Below are 21,010 nucleotides of genomic sequence, written 5' to 3' on the forward strand. Positions count from 1 at the left end.
TTTAAAACATTAGGGATGAATGATGCTGGGGTTGCTCAGTCGGTTGAGCATCTGACTCTTGATTTCAGCTCAGGTCATGATCTCATGGTTCATGGGATTGAACCGACAGTGCTGAGCCTGCCTGGGATTCTCTCTCTCTCCCTCTCTCTCTGCCCCTCCCCAGCTCGTGCTCTCTCAAAATAAATAAATAAACTTAAAAAAAAAAAAAAAACAACACAAAAAACATGGTCATTACAGCAATATTAAACTAGGGAAAAATTGGAAACAATCCACATGTTCATTAAGTGAATGGTTGAATATATGAAGGGAATGATGAAGCTCTTAAAAAACCACATTTGCAAAGTTACCAATTCAATTTTGTAGAAAAATACAACCTATTAGCAAAAATGTAAAAGAGAAAATTATATATAATGTCTGGTTATAATTTAATTCAATAGTAAGTAATATCTATAGGCAGAATTAGGGATGATATTTATCGTTTTCTGGTATCCAGATGACCTGCAATGGGCAACTATTACTTTTCTTTGAGAGAGAGAGACAGAGAGAACAAGCAAGTGGGGAAAGGGCAAAGGAAGACAGAATACTAAGCAGGCTCCACACCCAGCAAAGCCCCATGTAGGGCTTGATCTCATGACTGTGAGATCATGACCTGAGCCAAAATCAAGAGTCAGACACTTAACCGACTGAGCCACCCAGGTGCCCCAACTATTACTTTTATAGTTATAAAAGAAAGAAGAAAAAAAAAACAAAATAAGCATTATAAAAAAAGACAAAACTTGGCAAACATATCCTCACTAAGTGCAACTGTGCTTTGTTTTTTCTTTATTCTTGACTGAGACAGAGAAAGAAAGAGAGAGAGAGAGAGCGCACAATCGCGGGAGAGGCAGAGAGAAACAGAGGGAGAGAGAGAAAATCCCAAGCAGGCCCGGCACTGACAGCACAGTCCCATGTGGGGCTCCATGTCACAAACAGTGGGATCATGACCTGAGCTGAAATCAAGAGTCTGACCCTTAACTTGACTGAGCCACCCAGGCACCCCTGCAACTGTGTTTTTTTGTTGTTCTGGTTTGAGGCAACATTTTGCCACATTTGCTCTCTCCTATCCCTTCCTGTGGGTCTCTGAACACACACTTTCCCCCACCCCAGAACTATGAAAGTAAGTTGCAGGCGGATATCATGACACTTCACCATGTATCTTGTAAGAACAAAAACATGCTCCTACATTTCCACACTACCCTCTTCATACTGAAGACCTTAGCGCTGATGGTATCTGCTACATAAGCCATATTCACAACCCAATAATGTCCTTTCCTTGTAAGCCCCAACAGGGGCTAGAGTCAAGGACCACACGTTGTGCTTAGTTGTCGTATCTCTTTAATCTCCTCTACTCTAGAACCATAGCCCTACTTTTTTCTTTTCTTTTCTTTTTTTTTTTGGTCGTTCATGATATTGACAATTGGATGGCTGCTTTGTTCCCACAGTTTGGCTTTGCCTGTTTCCTCATGATTAGACTCAGGTCACACATTTCTAGTAATAATATTACTACCAAAATGTCTACTAAGTAGAGTTCAAGATTTTTTTATCTTGTAGTTAATTTTGTCTTTAGAATGTGTCTCATGGGGGCACCTGGGTGGCGCAGTCGGTTAAGCGTCCGACTTCAGCCAGGTCACGATCTCGCGGTCCGTGAGTTCGAGCCCCGCGTCGGACTCTGGGCTGATGGCTCGGAGCCTGGAGCCTGTTTCCGCTTCTGTGTCTCCCTCTCTCTCTGCCCCTCCCCCGTTCATGCTCTGTCTCTCTCTGTCCCAAAAATAAATAAAAAAACGTTGAAAAAAAAATTAAAAAAAAAAAAAAAAAAAGAAAATAGAATGTGTCTCATGGAGGGTGTCAGAGTACTGTGTTCAAAAGTTACTTGGATTCCTCCTTTCTGCCAGCCAGGGCCATTTGTTCACATTCAATCTCAGTTTTCTGGGTTTTCTTTCACAATCTTGTTGGCTCATGCTGTTTTCTTTTTCTGACCATACAGAAAACTTTTCCAGTCTGACGCCTCCTGATTCTCTGTATTTGCTGCCTCCTGCTCTTCAATCTACCAGTTCATGTCTCTGTGCTACCCTCCCATCAGAAAGAACTGCGAAAACATCAGGAAAAATACTACATAAAACTAGGTCTGAACTGGGGCTTTCTTCCTGATAGAATGAGAAATCAACACGAGGTATTGGTATAAAGAAACACAGCTTTGGAGAGGAAAAATGGGGTAGTAAACAAAGCATTTCCATTGGTAAGAATATAAAGATACGTGTGTCTATTACGGCAATCTATAGGACTTAGCCTTCATGATTCAAGACAAGGTAGGTTTGGCTTAGGTATAAATCCCTCGTTTTGTCCTTATTCTAGTAGTTTTGGCACACACAAAGGCCAGAGGAAGTGTTCTAATAACTGTAATCTTTGGGTGGAAGATGAGTCATTTTATGAAGGAACATACAACTTGCTATGTGGTTTTATAATTGAAGCAAAAGTTCCAAGTCACAAATTTTAACAGTGATTAATTCACATGTCATGTATCATTTTTGGAACATAAAACAAAAATTTTCAAACATATTACCATTTAAATAGATAAGCCAAATCTAAAGTTTTATGAAAAATTATTAATGTGTTAACTAAGTTTTCTTAAAAATATTTTTAGCTTTTGGGGCGCCTGGGTGGCTCAGTTGGTTAAGCATTTGACTCTTGATTTGGGCTCAAGTCATGATCTCATAGTTATTGAGTTTAAGCCCCACATCGGGCTCTGCACTGCCAGTGCAGAGCCTGCTTGGGATCCTCTCTCTGCCCCTCCCCCGCTTGCACTCATGCATGCTCTCTCTCTCTCTCAAAATAAATAAACATTTAAAAAATACATATTAGAAAATATTTTCAGTTTTCAAAAAGAACTATAACATTTAAAACCTAATATAAACTAATAGAATTAGATTATATTAAAATAGCATAGGAATCAATTCTATTCCCTTTAGACCCACCAAGTATCCTTAGTAAAATGGACAAGCCCCCGTTTTATACATCCCTAGGACTGTTACGCATATGTAACAACATAATAACCTTTTATTTTAAAATATTTTTAAAATGTTTATCTGAAAGCAAGAGTGGGGAAGGGGCAGAGAGGGAGAAAGAGAATCCCAAGCAGGCTCCACTCTGTCAGCTCCAAGCCCAATGCAGGGCTCAATCTCATGACCATGAGATTATGACCTGAGCCAAAATCAAGAGTCTGACACTTAACCGACTAAGCCACTCAGGTGCCACAATTTAAAAATAGTCATAAGAGAGATTGGATTTAGATGTCAGGTGTGAAATATTTAAATGATTTAAATTTCTGAATAATATTAAGAAACATTTTTTCAAGAATCACAATCATTACACATGTCTAACCAAATATTCCTTTCACAAGATTTCACTTATGTTGTTGGAAAAAGAAACTTAGATATACAATAACCAAACCTCAGATTTTCACATATTTCTGGTTTTAATTGTTGTCCTCATCTAAAAACCCAGTCATCAAACGTCCCAATATTTTTTAAATATGATCATTCAGCTAATTACTATTAGGGAATTAATTCCACTTGACAAATTTTAAAACACACTGACACAGAAATTAAGTAAATTAGCTACATGCATATTAATGGAGAAAAAGGGATGACAAAAGAAAATATTTTCAATTCCCTTCAATCCATTTTATAACCAACAAAATGATACTGAAAGTCCCTCTCCTTAAAGCAGACTCTACTGAGTAAACAAAAGCACTCTATCTTTAAATTTGATATTCAATAAAACTTTTCAACATACCTGTGCTGGTTTCTGTTTCTTTTTCTTCTGTTTTTTAGAAAGCCTGTGAACAAATATGAATCAAAACGTCAAATACTTAACTCTGTGACTACCTGCTAAATGAAAAAAAAAAAAAATACTACAACACTACTGATACAGAGAGAAGTAAAATACTAAAAGTATTTAATACTATAAGATATTAAAAAGAAAACATTCACATTATCATTTTAGAAAATTGTAACAGTGGTTCCACTGACAGTAATTAACATGTCAATTACCTAAGTATAAAACTGCTTTTAACAGTCAAAAAATATTCTATATAAACTATTCTTGACATCATGCTTTACCCATTTCAATTTTGTAAGTTCCCTTAAGTAGAAAAACATGTGGAAAATATTAGCATAACAGAATAACTTCTTTCAGATAAGACAGCATTTAAGTGCAATCTCATCTCTAACATTATAAGTATGTTTAATAACATTTTTAGAAGTACTTTTGTTTTGGTGCATCTTCTAGATCGTCTTCAGAATTGGCATTCAACGGATTTTCATCAGTTTGAGGTCCTGAGAAATTTTCTTCCTCCTCCTCCAACTGTTGTTTTAACAAGGCAACCATTTCCCGATGCTTCTTTGATTTTTCATGATTCCTCATGCTGAAATAACAATCTGTTGTAAGTGACTGCAAGAGAAGTCACATGTGCCCAAATATGTGGCTGAATACGTGCAACCACGTTAAAATTTATTTTTCCAAGTAAGTAAACTATTGGTGATACCAGAGAGAGAACCAGAAAGACCGTGTCAGGACCTGTCAGGCAGTAGTTGTTTTTTCCCTGTATCCAGTATTTCCCCTCCAGCTGTCCTTCTATCTACAGATTTTCTTAAAAAAATTTTTGGGGGAGGGAGGGGTCAAATTCTATTATTTTAATTTTCCAGTCCTTAAGATTCAAGTCTTCCCCACCATTTCCTCCTAATCACCGAGTATCTGCCAAGCACTGACACGTTCCAGAGCGTGCTGTGGGCTTCGAGAGATCCTGGGAAATTATAGGACGACATTCAACTTAAAAAGGAAGGCCCCTTGGGTTATGACGTGAAGGCTTGAAGTACAAGAGTAGTTCACCTCCTTTTGCTTTTATCAGTAACTGTCTTTCACCTCCTCCAGAGGGCTCTCCCTTCTCACTCCTACCATCCTAAGTGTGAGTTCACACACACCTGTCCTCCTCTGCCTAAAACTCCATGAGCCACGTCTCTTTCAGTGCATCTGTGGACCACTAAGTAACACTTCACAAAACTGAGTTGACAACACTGAAGTACCGAGTTGTTAGATGAACAAGAAAAGTGGGAAACTATGTCACTATCAACTTCATCTCATTTGTTCAGAGTTGTGGTTTTCTAGTTTGAGTTGCTACTCTTCCTATCCACTAAAATTTCCCTTCAGACCATGTTTCCTTGGAGAAATTGGAACATCTTGTACCAGAAGGTAAGTGCTCAAAAGAACGCCTGGGATGTTCTTCAAGGAGCCACCTTGAAGGAACTCTCACTAACCACATCTGGAAAAGTTTGAGCATGAAAAGTACGGTAATAAATTATAAAACATTGAAAAAAATTCACAAATTCATACTGATAATAGACAGAGGAAAGGCAGGGCTCTTATTATAGCAGAAGACCAAATGAGGACTAATAATATAGCAGGAGCACTGGTACCAGAAAAGCCCCCTTTTGGGACCATTACGGTGGCAACTGGTACAAGGTAAAATCATCAATGAATGCCAAATCTAGAAAATTGTGATGAGGAGCAATATATTTGCCTAACTTTAATCGGTTATTTTTGAGAGTGGGGGAGGGGCAGGAAGAGGGAGACAGAATCCTGAGCAGGCTCTTCAGTGTCTGCAGAGACTGATGCAGGCTCGAACTCATGAACCATGAGATCGTGACTTTAGCTGAAGGTCACCAACTGAGCCACCCCGGTGCTCAGATACTTGCCTACTTTAAAGTATCTCAGATAAACATCCTATAAGGTAAAATCTATTGCAAGGGAAAAATACACTAACTCTACAGAGTAAAAACTAGACAATGCCTGGACTGGGTGATCAAAATCATTACCACAAGGAAGGCTAGACAGACATCATATGCCTCCAGAAAGGAAACCCTGAGAGCAACACAACATGTCTATGTGGTATTCCAGCTGGAGATACACAACTTGAAACTAATCATGAGGAGACAAACTCAAGACGATAAATACTCTAATAAAAAAATATTTTAAAGGGCCAGTATACTGCAGTAACAATGGCATAGACAAGGGAACTGGCCCAGATTAAACAAGACTAACTAAATAAATGCAACACATGATCCTAAACTGGATTCTGTGCTGAAGTAGAAAAGAAACTGTACAGGACACTAACACAGATCTACTGCTGAAAGTGGAGTACAGGCCAGTAAAGGAGAGGGAAGCAGTATCAATGTTACAAACTTCCTGAAGTTGACAGCTGTACTGTGATCACGTAACAGAATATACTTATTCTTAAGAACATGTACTGAAGTACTGAAAGGTAAAAGAGCATTATGGATGTAACCTGCTCTCAAATTAGTCAGGCAAAACCTGTGTGTGTAGAGTGGGGAGTGGGGGGGAGAGAAAGGGAGAAAGGGAGGGAGGGAGGAAGAGACTCGTTAAAGCAAATGGGGCAAAATGTTAGCAACAGGTGAATTGGGTGCTCTATATCTATTCTTGCGACTTGCCTGTAAGTTTGACATTATTTCCAAGTGAAAAATAACTTTTTAGGGTGGCTCAGTCAGTTATGCGTTCGATTCTTGATTTTGGCTCAGGTCATCATCTCACGGTTGTGAGTTCGAGCCCCACGTCGGGCTCTGTGCTGACAGCACCCAAATCTCCTCACTGCTGCTTTTGTTTTCTTGCTTGTTTCTAACTCTCCTGCCCTTGCCACTTCTCTCGCCACTCTACCATTTCTCCCTTCCCTCGGGGTTACACACCAACACCCTTGATGACCCCACACCACCACTGCCATCCTTTCGTCTCCTTTCTCCTTCACTGCGTGTGTTTTGTTTCTTTGTCCCTTGCTGCCTCTACTTTCATTTTCTGCCCTGGTCCCCCCCGCCCTTTATAATAGAATCCTTTCAAACATTTCTCTTTTCCTCGCTGTTCCGCAAAGGCAGAGTCCTTCCGCTTCAGCAGATATGGTCTAGGCAGGACACGTTCCTACGTTGGCAGCAATGGCCCGCACAGGAGCGTGAGGGCGGGAAGGGAGTCTGCCTGCAATAGCAGAGATTAGCTTTGGTCTAGATTAGCTTCTGGTTGTCCGTGTGACTATGCCTTCTTTGTCACAACAAGCAACATTTCTTTCTGGAGACGCATCCATGTTTTAAAAAGCAGCTATTACACAGGAATACTGGCGTGAATGAGAATCAGTACAACATGCTTAACTGCTGGTACAGATCCTTCTTCCTCCTCTGTTAGATAGAAACCCCCCAAGAAGACATGGGAGGGCTGGTGTCCAACTGCCACAAGCACTTTCTCTTTAGGACTTTCAGAGTTACACTTCACCCTCAGAAGAAAAGGGGAGTTTAAAGATATTAAACGTACGCCTTTTCCGTCTTGAAAGATTTGTCACACGCTGGGCAGTAAAGGTCATCGTACAGCTCAGCATCCTCGACCTCATCACTGTCTCTACCTACAAGAGGGAAGCCGGCAGTAAGAATCCTGGCTGAGTAGAACACAGATCTAAAACATCTCTTTAGTAACGATCTAACATCACACACAAATTAGAAACTGCATTTCCGGAGACAAAACAAACAATGTTACTAGCATTTGATTACTATCTATCTATCTATCTATCTATCTATTTAGAGGGTGCAAGAGAGAGTAGAGAGAGAGAATCCCACAAAAGGCAGGGGAGGGGTAAAGAAGGGGAGGGGGGAGAGAAAGAGAGAGGGAGAGAGAGGGAGGGAGGGAGGGAGGAAGGGGGAGAGAGAGAGAGAGAGAGAGAATGGGAGGGAGGGAGGGAAAGAGAAAGAAGCAGAGCTCACCTGGGGCTCATGTTATTTTTTTTTTAACCCAAAGCCGGGCACAAGCTCACCCAAAACAGAGCTCGAATTCACCAACCGTGAGATCATGACGCGAGTCGAAGTCAGATGCTTAACTACTGAGCCATCCAGTGCCTAGGATTTGATTACCTTTTAAAAGCAGCCCTGAATTATAAGGGAAGGCTTCCAAATAAACCATTTTATCTTTCAAGTTCTTCTCACAAATACACTGAAAAGACTCAAAATCTTCTCAAAGTTCTCAGTATGAGCTAAGTTCAGAAAACCAAATGCCGCTTTCATGGTTTTACCACAAAGAAGTTTTTTCAACAAAGGTTTTTTAGTTTACTTCTTGAGCAAGATTTGATGCAAACACATTTATAATTGTAACCTACTCTTAACTGCTTCAATAAACTTAAGCTTATAACACTCCATCATTATTTGACAGGCTGGTCATAAAATAGCATATTACATGTAAACTTTAGCATGTCCTTACACTCTGTTTTTTCATAAGCTTAGGGCTTTATTACAACAAATAATTACTACCAATACAGTTTGCAAAATCTAAGCAACTATAACACTGAATTCAAAGTCTTTGAAAAATCCCATAATCTATCTTTATAAGGAATAAAACAAGTAACTTGACTGCCACTGAGATCAATAAATGAGATCATGCAATGAGATCAATAAAGATCCCAAGGTACTCTTCTATAGCCTACATTTTGATTCTTTATATATAGGTGATGTGAATATGATTTTGAAGGACATTCTCACTGAAATCATAAATTATCAAAACACATCCTAATATTAACATTTAGTAAATAGTATTATTGTCAATTCCCTGTACCCTTTCAATATATCGTGTAAATGAAATAACCTTTGATTAATCAAATATTTAATGAAGATTGTTGGATTTGAAGTCAAAATCTGGATCTGTAAATGGCCATATGTTCTCAGGCCTATGTCCTAGCTTTTCAGTCTTAGTTTCTGCTTCAGTAAAACTGCTATCATTTTATGAGCAAAACGTACATTTAAAGGGTATTGTGTGAGGATCAAGCACACTCTTGTATATAAAAGCACTTCAAAAATTATAAAATTCTACCTAATCATGCCACCTCACGTTTATAGACTGCTTTACAATTTTCAAGAGACTTTCACACATACTACTTCTAAGTCATTAATAAAACATTTCATTTCCTGATCATTTTGAGTAAATAAAAATCCACCATTTTATCATTTGGGCTACCCATGTGTAGGTAAGGTGAAACTGACTAAGCTGTGTGTAGATCATTCCACGTTATTTCTCGTGGAGCAGCTAGAGACCATGCGGAAGGTCAGGTACTCTCAACAAGGCCTAATCTTGCCTTTCGCGGCAGTCACGTCCCTTGTGCTGTAACTTGTGTCATAGAAATGACACACTACAGCACACCAGGGGGAGACCCTCAACAAAGTGAGAAATGAGAGGAAGAATTTATATAGCTCACAGAGGCTCCTGTACAACATTAGTTTTTCTGGGAAGAGTTGATGTTAAAACTTGACCTACTGCGAGCTTCCCTGCAGTTTTTAAGTAACCAGCAGTCACACCTGTCACTGTGCCCACTTGGCAGATCATGTATGCAGTCAGAAGCACAAACTGTTCAAAACACGGCCAGAAAAGAGTTTACTAATCAAATTATAGGGATCGGACTACTTCACTGGACTACCTTTGCTTGGCCTATACTGGACTGTTTTTCATCTGAATTATCCGCCACCTTTAAAAACTGGAAGATGTCACATAAAAGTCCGGATTTCCAGCTCTGCTTAAAAAGCAGACGGGCATGAAAACACCAGCCACAGCTGACTGGAACTCCGAGGTCTCCAGGTTTGCATCTGTTCTCCTTTCATCCGCGCATAAAAACATTTACTTTCTAAAGTTTCTTAACGAATGAAGTTACCGTCGTGCCCGTCTCTGAGCTCAGGCCCCTCCACTTCGTCTTCGGCTGAGCCGTCTCCAAACTCCTTCTCGTAGCGCGCCTCCATCTCCTTGAGCTCCCTCTCCAGGTCGGCCGTGGTCATCCAGCTCTGTTCCTTGTACTGGCCAGCCAGTCTAGACACACAGCATAGTCTCTCACTCAGAAGGCGGTCTGCACACGGTTCTACTTGCTCTTTGGGCTGACAATCCATCCCCCAGAGAGCTCCTTCCTCCCAAGCCGTCAGCGCTTCCACACTTTTAAAACCTGGGCTTAGTTCCACGGGGGCAAAGTCACTGATCTGTTCTGTTATGTGCTTATGTGATTCAAACTGCTTATTAGATGATGGGCTTTGAAACCTAGAACTCTTAGCAAGTTATTAAAAGTCTTGAGGTACTTTGAAATTCTAAGTGTCAAGTAAAGTGCTAATTTTCCAAAGATGAAGGGTGGGGTGGGTAGAATTGGAGAAGTGAGTAATTTTTAGAAGAATGCTCTGGACCCGATGCTCTCGCGCTAACTCACAAACTTTACAGGCACAAGAATGAACTACATATCTGGAGTACACTGACAGACACAGCATCGCAGTGGGGTGCAAAGCCAGGGCCCTGCACAGACTTCTCGGGCCCAATTCCTGCCTGGGTGACTTCCCGGCTATGGGATCCTGGACCTCTCTGCCTCGCTCCCTCAAAGGAACGAGGATCAAAACCAGAACCTACTTTGCAGATCTGCTGTGAGAAAAGAGCTTAGAACAGGGCCTTGCACGGAGCAAGAATTCAAATTAAGAGTCACTATCATTACATCTCACAAGCGTCTGCAAAAGATCTGAAGAATAAAGGGATTCAAAAGAAATACATTTTCATGGTAGATGAAAAACTGTCAACACTAGGATTTAAAAAAACAAGACGAAGCCAGGATGACGAGCTGGCCCCCTCTCCCCCTGGAAAGCACCCGTCAGGTCTGGCCCCACACCTCTGCCTGGAAAGGGCCCCGCCACGCATCCCGCATCCCGTACTTGGCCTGCTTTAGCTTCTGCTGCCGCCTCATCTCCTCGGCCTTCCGCGCCTTCTCCGCGTTCTGTTCCTCCACGAGTTTCCGATGCGCCTGCACTCTTTTATCTCTCTTCCGGATGAAAGCTACCAGCTGGCGCACAAGCTCGTTCTTCTCCTTCCTTGCTTTGTCGCGGATCTTTTTGTTTTCTTTTTCCATGGCTCGCTTCTCCCAGCGGTTTGAAGCTTGTCGTGTATCATATTCTTCTTTCCAAGCAAAGTTCTTTTGAGTGCAGAAACTCTGCCAGTAAGCGTAGAAAGGATGGACTACCTAGAGACAAAGACAACAAGTCAAATGCCGTGGTGTAAGATTTTTTCCTTCAGTGAGGCAGCAAAAATCAGTGACACTAAACATCTTTTTCATATACATAATATCACTACTAATCCATAGAGAAAACAATCCTTTTAAGGCTTTACAGAATAAATCCCTCTCCAGAACAAACTGAAGGAGGCAATTAATGGGATGGGACCACGCTCAATAAACAGGGAAAAGTAAAAACGGAGGCTGTGAGGGAGCTGAAAGCCCCTCCAGAAGGAGAGAGGAAGAAAGTTACAGCACAGGACCCAGAACTAGGAACCCGTCTTTTTAAATAGAGGCAGGGGGAGACACTAATAAAATGCTAATTATAAAATGGCAATGCAATCTTCTTATACCGTGTCATAGTCACTCTGAGAGTCTCCAAAAGTTGGGAAATCCTCCATATCCTCTTCTAACACGGATTCTCGTTCTTCCTTCGCAATCATTTCAAAAACGTTACGATACACCGTATAAAAGCCCTAAAAAACAGTAGCAGAAACACAAATTCTTAACACTTTTCTGTCTGATCACAGAATAAGATTTTTTTTTTTTAATTTGTTTTTTTAATTTGTTTTTTTCAACGTTTTATTTATTTTTGGGACAGAGAGAGACAGAGCATGAACGGGGGAGGGGCAGAGAGAGAGCGAGACACAGAATCGGAAACAGGCTCCAGGCTCTGAGCCATCAGCCCAGAGCCTGACGCGGGGCTCGAACTCACGGACCGCGAGATCGTGACCTGGCTGAAGTCGGACGCTTAACCGACTGCGCCACCCAGGCGCCCCAGAATAAGATTTTAAAATGTAACATGAAAGGGGCGCCTGGGTGGCTCGGTCGGTTAAGCGTCCGACTTCGGCTCAGGTCATGATCTCGCGGTTCGTGAGTTCAAGCCCCGCGTCGGGCTCTGGGCGGACGGCTCAGAGCCTGGAGCCTGTTTCCAATTCTGTGTCTCCCTCTCTCTCTGCCCCTCCCTTGTTCATGCTCTGTCTCTCTGTGTCTCAAAAATAAATAAACGTTTAAAAAAAAATATTTGAAAAAAAAAATAAAAAAATAAAATGTAACATGAAAGGGCCCCTGGGTGGCTCGGTCGGTTGGGCGTCCGACTTCGGCTCAGGTCATGAGTCTCGTAGTTCATGGGTCTGAGCCCCACGCAGGACTCTGAGCTGACAGTGTGGAGCCTGCTTGGGATTCTGTCTCCCACTCTCTCTGCCCCTCCCCGACTCATGCACGTGTCTCTCTCAAAATAAATACGCTTCAAAAAGACAAAGGGAATTCTCTTTATGTTTGAAAGTCTTGTGCTTGATACAAAATTAAGAGTGAGTTCACTTATCTTACCTTTTCATCATCTCCATAACCAGAGTAACAGGTAACAGTGAAATAGTGAAGCAAATCTAAGCTGTCATCTTGATATTCTCCATCAAGCCCACCTTTCAGTAGAGCCTCTCTATGATTATCATACCTAAACAAACAAATTAGCATCATCAGTGAGTGCTGAGTAAGAATTCAGAAGGACTCCTTACTCTGAAGTAGGCCAAATATTATTATTATACATTTTATTATGTCCAGTCCACAACTGAAAAAAAATTTTTTAAATACCAACATGAAAAGAATAATCTTTCACAAAACTGCTGATTAAAACTATGACTGCAACTTCCAATATGCCGCAGGCATTACACAGTACTAGTCCATCCGAACGATGGAATTTAACAAGCCAGGGAATTCCCAGGACACTCCCAGAAAAGCAGCTGCATTTTACTAAAGTCAGCACTGGACATAACCTGCTCTATAGACTCCTTATACATTCGTGATCAGATCTACCACCAACATCGACCAGAACAAGACTCTTTGTAGGGTTATGTAAACAGTCTAGGAGCTTCACACACACACAATCACTGTTTATGATAACTCTGTAACGTTAGTTCTTACCCCTAAAGATAGAAGAGGAAATTGAAGCTCAGCGATATTTAATAACTTGCTGTCCATCATCACAAACCCAATAAGTGGCAAAGCTCAGGCCTCCTGCAACCGAAGGGCTGTGCTCCCAGCCACAGTGCAGCCAGGCCTGCAGGCAGCAAGACTGTTAATAGAGGCTTCAGAAGAAAGGACAAGAGAGTCCTTAGGACAAGGAGGAGAGCACAGAGCCAAGGAAGTCAGGAAAGAATTTAAGCATTCTCTAAGGCCAGATCTCCAAATTCTTAGGGAGGAGAAACATGTAGGAGATTCTCTCTGATTTTTATATAAAAGACAATTTGTGACGATTTTTCTTTACAGCCTTTCTCCCTGACAGCCAGCCGTGCGCTGTACGTTTTTTAACACACAGAAGACTCCCACAACAGCACCGAACCCCCAGGTGCTCTTCGGAACAGCAGGCTCTTACACAGTTACGTCGGGGCTTAAAACCTATTCCTTTGTAGCAAAGAGTTCATCAAGGATCTGAAAACTCAACTTTAAACACAGAAATTCTTGTATCAGGTCAGCATAAGTAAAAGTATCCATCATAGATGTAGTAGCTTAACTCAATTTCTTCATATGAAGTAGTTCTTAGAGAAGCCTTGCAATTCTTGCATTGACACGTATGTGTTTTTTCAGGACAAGTCAATACGCTTGTCCAACACCAGTAAGTTTGTCACACACCAAAGAGATCCCATTTATTTTTTGTTTGTTTGTTTTTATTTATTTATTTATTTATTTATTTATGAAATTTATTGACAAATTGGTTTCCATACAACACCCAGTGCTCATCCCAAAAGTGCCCTCCTCAATACCCATCACCCACCCTCCCCTCCCTCCCACCCCCCATCAACCCTCAGTTTGTTCTCAGTTTTTAACAGTCTCTTATGCTTTGGCTCTCTCCCATTCTAACCTCTTTTTTTTTTTTTTTTTCCTTCCCCTCCCCCATGGGTTCCTGTTCAGTTTCTCAGGATCCACATAAGAGTGAAACCATATGGTATCTGTCTTTCTCTGTATGGCTTATTTCACTTAGCATCACACTCTCCAGTTCCATCCACGTTGCTACAAAAGGCCATATTTCATTTTTCAAAGAGATCCCATTTAATGAGAAGTTACGTCACCGGTATCAAAGTCAAATCCGTTTAATATTGCCAAACTTTGTCCCATCACCCATAAAATGAATCACCTCTAAGGTTCCTTCAACCTTAATACTACATTTTATATAACGAATAGCTGAGAGACGCCTCAGAACACACTGAAACATCTAACGTCCACGTCTATATGTGATGTATTTTTTAAATCCTCTACTGATCACTCCTTCCAAGAAAACACACTAAGATAAGAGGGACAGTGTGACGCTCACCATGCTCTTTCCTGAGGGTCACTCAACACGTCGTAAGCTGCTTGGATTAACTTAAATTGTTCAGCTGCTTCTGCGGCATTATCCAGATTCTTATCTGTTAAAATAAAGTCACAGATATTTAGACATCAAACAAGTAGAGGACAGTATCTGAAAGGGACCTCTTTCATCACAAATGTCATAAACAGATGAGGCGTGTACAAAACAAAGGAAAACAACCAGGGAAAGGCCAAGAGACCTGGGGCAGAGTTGATAATCAGAATCTGTGAGAAGTATCTACTTGAGTGGAAATTTCATGCTTTCCCCTCAGCCGTGGTGCATCCCTGAGTACTCAAACTGGATAGCCACCAGCAGAAAACCCTGACTAGTACACATTTTTAGAAAAAGCAAAACATATATATCAAACCAGTTACAGACAACTTACTTAGTATTATGTTTACTCTTCACACTGTTTTTCTTTCTCATCAACATATATCAAAATAAACCTCATAAAGCTTTAAAATATATATATACTAAATATTCTTCCCTTAGCTGTGCTTCCTTAACTACAGAATTCAGGGAACATCTTTGCCTCAGGGAGGTGGCCAGCTTGTAAGACGGCCCCCAAGGGCCCCCAAGGATCCCCAGCTCCCGGCATTCACACCCTGTGTAGTCCCCTCACAGGTCACCAGGGGTGGTCTGTGTGACCAACAGTGGGCAGCAGAAAGGATGACAGCATGGTAAGTTACTTCTGAGATTAGTTTAAAAAAGACTGCAGTTTCCATCTTGGACTCTTGCTCTGTCTTGGGTCACTCTGGGAGTAGCCGGATCCCACAGCATGAGGACACTCAGGTGGCCCACGTGGAGAATGGAGGCCTGTGGCCCGTAGCCAGCAAGGAAAGGAGGCGTGCCAATACCATGTGAGATTGAAAGTGGGTTTTCCCACTGAAGATATGACCTCATGTGAAACCCTGAGCCAAAACCACTAGCTAAGCCATTCCCACACTCTGAACCTCAGAAACTGAGTCCATGATGAACATGTTTGCTGTGTCTATTGTTTTAAGCCCTAAGTTTTTGGTAATTTGTTATGTAGTAACAGATAAGTGATATGCTCAGGAAGTTAAATGTTTGAATCTACTATGAAGCATTCCAAAATTTCATAAGCTACAACTCAATACTTGCCCTCTAAGACTGGAGGAAAAGTGTGATAGAAACATACTCCCTACGAAGAATCTTGCAGCCTTAGAATAAGACCTTCGAGGACATCCTGCCTCTTCTTTTTAGGTACCATCACACTGGTGCCCAGTCCTTCAGGTGGTATTCTGCTCAATTATCACTGACGATATTTTCTCAAATGCACCAATTTGCCACAGCTCTTCTTGTTAAGATACTTTTTAAAAAATGTTTATTTATTTATTTTGAGGGAGAGCATGTGGGTGCAAGTGGGGAAGGGGCAGAGAGAGAGACTCTCAAGCAGGCTCCACGCTGTCAGCACAGAGCTCTACGAGGGGCTCAAACTCATGAACTATGAGATCATAACCTGAGCCCAAACCAAGAGACAGACACTTAACCAACTGACCCACCCATGCACCCCAAAGATACTTTAACACAAAAAGTTTTCCATATTATTTTAGAATCACGGCCCTGTTAAATTGGAAGAAAAAAAAATCTCCATCCCTGCAGCCTAACTATAAATGAAAAGTAATATGATGCAAGTCTAAATCCCTTTCCACAGTGTAGTCCATCTGAAGACAGTCAACAGTCATCTCATAGTCAACCTTCTTCCTGCACAAAATATTCCCATTTCTTAGGGCACACCACAATCCCCTACCTCCAATGCAGTTGAAGACAGGCACCAATAATCAAGGAGCCAGTCATTACTTCCTTTTCTTCACACTACTTTTAATCACTACAGCTCATTGCATTAACCTTCGGTGACATCATTACCTCATGCTGAATTTACAGCTGACAATGTTTCAAGTCTTTTGCATATTACTGACAAGCCAACTAACAACTATATAATGGACTTTTTAAAATTCAGATATAGCTCAAGAGGCGCCTGGGTGGCCCAGTCGGTTAAACGTCTGACTTTTAATTTTGGTTCAGGTCATGATCTCAAGGTTCAGGAGATTGAGCCTGAGTCAGGCTGGCATCAGGCTCCATGCTGGGATTCTCTCTCTCCCTCTCTGCCTCACCCTCACTCATACTCTCTTTCTCTCTCTCTCACACACTCTCTCAAAATAAATAAATAAACTTAAAAAAAAAACCCACTCAGATAAAGCTCTTAATCCATTCTGTGGCAGGCACCAAATGCTGGATCGTCCAACACCTCTCCCCTTTCCTCTTGCAGCCTCTACTGTGGAGGCTGGATAAGCGAAAGTACTTACTTTCCCAGCCTCCCTTGCGGCTAGAATGGCCCTATGACACAGATCCGACCAATGAGATGGCAGCAGAAGTCTATTAGTGTATTTTCTTTCCTTCCTCTTTCTTCCTGTCTTGCATGTGGACATGATGTTTGGTGCTTCAGCAGCCATCTTGAGACCACTGAAACATGAACCACTGAAACAATGCCAGCAGGAACCTACCTCCAAGCCTTCTCGCAGTAAGGCAGTGAAAGAGTGAGAGAGAGAGAGACAGAGAGAACCTTCTTAATTTTTTGTAAGCCACTGCAGCTAGGTTTTCTGTTATTTCCAATGAACACAATAAAACCTTGGATGGCAAGTAACTTGTTCTGCGAGTTCTCATCTACAAGATGAGAAAACATTTCTAGTACATTTTAACTTGACTAACGAGTGATATCTTGCAATACAAGTAGCACATGATGCCAAAGGTCACATGAACACAACTGAACCAACGGTTTCTGAAATTCGCTTTAATATAGGAGTGCTTTGGATTACAAGCATGTTTCCAGAACAAATTATGCTCGCAAGCTAACGCTTTACTGTACTACCAAATTCGCTTTAATATAGGAGTGCTTTGGATTACAAGCATGTTTCCAGAACAAATTATGCTCGCAAGCTAAGGCTTTACTGTACTACCAAATTCCGTTTTGTTGTGGCCCTGCTGCATCAGGTTTTAGGTAACACAGGACACTCAGTGCCCTGTTGTAATTATTTTAAATTTTGATTACCACTCTGCGAAAGATACTAGTAGTTGTCTACCCCATATCTAGTCTCATCTTCTTTCTAACAAAACCCTGATTTTGTTCACAGTGGTAAAGTACCCAGTTAAAAAATTCACTGCCCCAGAATTTCTTGAGGTTGGGGATATCAGGTTTAGCCAAGGAGATATAAACACATGCCTACCAATTGAAACTTCCCAGGAAAGGTTTTATTTTCCCCATGAAACGAATGGGCTTTGGTGGCATTCACTTTTTGCCCTTAACGCAGCCTAAAGCCAGGATATAAGGCCTACAGGTGATGCTGAGGATTGAGGCAGAGACTGCTAGTTCATCCCCTTGTCCCAGTAACAAGTGAACCCTGATTTTGTGGTGGGCATCTGGTCCTGTAATAAAAACTCCATTTCTCAGTCTCCTTTGAAGCTGGGGCAGGACCGTGACTAAGCTGTCGTTGAACACGTGTAAAAGTGTTCTATGACAGCTTTTAAAAGTCTTCCTTGAAAGGCAACTGGCAGGCACTCTCTGTCCCTGCTCTCTCCTGTCCTCCTCCACTCTGCTCTCTGGGATCCCCAACTGCCACCCTGGACAGCAAGTGAGGGCCCACCTACGAGCGGCTGAGCAGAGTCCACGGACCCAGTGGAGGAGAACCGCTCCATGGCAGCCTGCCTATCTCAGCACCTCTCCTCGAGAGAGCAACAAACTATCTTTGAGGCTTAATTGCTTATACTTGGTGCGAGCACTCAAGCCTTCTGGTCAGGACCCTGGAGCAGGTCTTTGAAGGTTTCATCAAGCAGCCGGGGCTACCAAGCTGGGCCACCGGTGGATTCCTTGCTAGGTGAGAAAAACAAAACTACTTGGTTTAGTTACTGCAGCCAGCCTCCCGTCACACGCAGCTCAACACAGTCCTGATCTGCCTTCAAGGGGAGAGTCCAGCTAAAAACGCTCATGATTTCTACATCTTCATCAAATCATTCATAAACTTTTTGTCAGATAAATAAAAAAGCACAGTCCAAATTACAGAGGGGTGGCAGAAAATGCCAGCAAATAAACCTTCCCACATAAAACAAAAAAGGTGACTGGGGGAGGTAGGTGGGTGGTTCTTCTTCACCTTTTAATCAGTACTGTACTTTGTTGTCCTGTTTCTTCCCACTCCCTTCCTTCCTCCCCCAAAGAAATGTGGAGAAAGCTCAAGCTTTTAAACACATGAAGTCCGTCAATGCACCAGCTGAAAATAAGATCTAACCCCTTACTGAAGCATCTTTCTTAAATATTTTTTTCAGTCTGTCATATGGCTTTTTATTTCACTTAAATATACCTGAAAGGGTTGACCATGTTAAACTGGGATCTAAAATTAAAAATGCAGTAAGTTAAAAAGCAATAATAGGGGCGCTTGGGTGGCGCAGTCGGTTAAACGTCCGACTTCAGCCAGGTCACGATCTCGCGGTCCGTGAGTTCGAGCCCCATGTCAGGCTCTGGGCTGATGGCTCAGAGCCTGGAGCCTGTTTCCGATTCTGTGTCTCCCTCTCTCTCTGCCCCTCCCCTGTTCATGCTCTGTGTCTCTCTGTCCCAAAAATAAATAAACGTTGAAAAAAAAAAATTAAAAAAAAAAAAAAGCAATAATAAAGAAACAGAAAGCCCACATTTATTACTAGCCACATGCAAAGGCCACAGGCATTGCAAATCCAGCTGAAAAAGTTTAAAAGACATTCTCACACTATTTGTGCTTTTCTCCTGATCCCCTGACACTCTCTTCTATTCCCTCCTAAACATTTTTACAGCGCCTTCCAGAAGATTTCATGGATTGAGCCTTTTACGTCCTGCCTTGACGGAGGCCAGGCTCCCTTAAAACACCACTTCCCCGTAGGCTTCCCTCTCGGGCCCCTTCAGCTGCAGCCCTCACAGGGCAGGGCTGGTGCTGGAGCCGCATCCTCCTGGTTCCTGGCCTCTGGTCCTTTACTCATCCCCGAGGGCAAACTAGCATTCCTTCCAGACTATTCATTGGCCACCACCCACCTTCTTCCCCTTCTCACCGTCCAAGCAGCTCTCAACCCCTCCGCCACTTAACTCACTGAGAATTCTGGCACTTGGCTCGATTTCCATCCCCAGGTCCCATCACCATGGGTCTTCAACGTACCTTGACCTTCTGGTCTCCCTACCTCCAGTCTTGCCTGCTCCAATGTACTCTCTCCATAACAGCCAGAGAGATGCTCGAAAAACAAAAACCCCTGCTTCCAACTCTTCAGTGGCTTCCCAATGCCCTGTGGTGAGAATCCAATCTGCCTAATCCAGTTTACCCCAACCTCCAAGACCTGGCTGCTGGCCACCTGGCCATGCTTATGTCTTTTCCCTTCCTGCACTCTGCCATGCTTTGTCTTGCCTCCCTCCACCTGTATTCCCTGCTTTCTGGTGTTAGGTCTCACCTTAAGGTCCCTTCTTCAGAGATGAACATCTATCCCACCCATAACAAACTTAGTCCAGGTCATGTATGTGTGCTGATAAGCATCTTCTATTTGCTCTCATGTGGCTCTTATCTCACCAGACTGAAATTGCCTGTTTTCCTGTGACTCCCTGAAGACTATAAGTGCCGGCAGAAGGCAGGGACCATTCCTGTCTCATTTACACAGTAAAGTGCTCAGGGCAGTCATCTGATAAAAGCCTTCCCTTCACTAGGCAGTACTGTGCACCCTGAGAATTATTTTCAGTTGCTCAATTAAAAAAAAAAAAACAACCCAGAAGAAATTACCTTTAACAGTGAAAAATGAGCAGCCTTTCACCTTGAGGTACAAATCATTCTTTGAAGAAAAGTCCATACGTCAACCTCAGAAACATCTAACATGGGACCTTGCTCATAGAATGAAATTAAACATTTGCCGAGTGACGAACTGAACAAATTAACAAGCCAGCACAGCAAAGTATATCAGAATCATGTATCTCCTGGAAGAGTATGTATCCTTTAAAGGTATAAGCATCTTCAAACCAAGAGATATTTAGGATGCTATGACTTATGATGGCATTCAGAGAAGATATTCACATTTAGTTACTAACTGGTTTGGTTTCAAAATAGTTAACTGATGTTTTTAATAACATTTGCATACTTCTTCCTTGCACTGATTTCCAACTAATCACCAAATCTGGTCATTTTTCCTTTACACCATCTCTTCGACCCAGCCCTGCCCTTCCCTCACACTGATCCCCAACCTGGCTTGGGCCCTTATTTGTCACAGTGGACTCTAACGGACTTCTGTCTCTCTTTAATCTACTCAGTTCCCATCACAGTACCTCCTCAAGATATCTTAATAAAATCAGCTTCAACCCTCCATTATCGAAAAACAATTTCACAGTCCTTAGCCTAACATTCAAGACGCTTTACAATCTAATCTTAAAACTACTTTTCAAAAACATCGGAACACTGTCATCAAAATGTATGTATTGGGTCACAAGCATTAATCCTTTCTCACACTTTCCCAGCCAG

At 42.0% G+C, this 21,010-nt stretch overlaps 1 protein-coding gene across 2 annotated transcripts in view; it reads right to left on the reverse strand.

Moving 5' to 3' along the window:
• DNAJC21 (DnaJ heat shock protein family (Hsp40) member C21) overlaps positions 1–21,010 on the reverse strand; it is a 34,775-nt gene that overhangs the window by 11,737 nt on the left and 2,028 nt on the right. For both annotated transcript variants that reach the window (XR_007154993.1, XM_047872311.1), the window contains exons 2-9: positions 14,445–14,538; positions 12,467–12,590; positions 11,491–11,613; positions 10,803–11,107; positions 9,776–9,927; positions 7,405–7,492; positions 4,304–4,462; positions 3,832–3,874 (exon numbers count right to left, since the gene is read on the reverse strand). Coding sequence is in view for 1 of the 2 variants with exons in the window: in XM_047872311.1 (XP_047728267.1) it covers positions 3,832–3,874; positions 4,304–4,462; positions 7,405–7,492; positions 9,776–9,927; positions 10,803–11,107; positions 11,491–11,613; positions 12,467–12,590; positions 14,445–14,538 (1,088 nt within the window). In the remaining variant the exon portion in view is untranslated. The remainder of the gene's footprint in view (positions 1–3,831; positions 3,875–4,303; positions 4,463–7,404; positions 7,493–9,775; positions 9,928–10,802; positions 11,108–11,490; positions 11,614–12,466; positions 12,591–14,444; positions 14,539–21,010) is intronic.

Source organism: Prionailurus viverrinus, chromosome A1 (assembly GCF_022837055.1).
Source record: "Prionailurus viverrinus isolate Anna chromosome A1, UM_Priviv_1.0, whole genome shotgun sequence".
Classification (NCBI taxonomy): domain Eukaryota; kingdom Metazoa; phylum Chordata; class Mammalia; order Carnivora; family Felidae; genus Prionailurus; species Prionailurus viverrinus.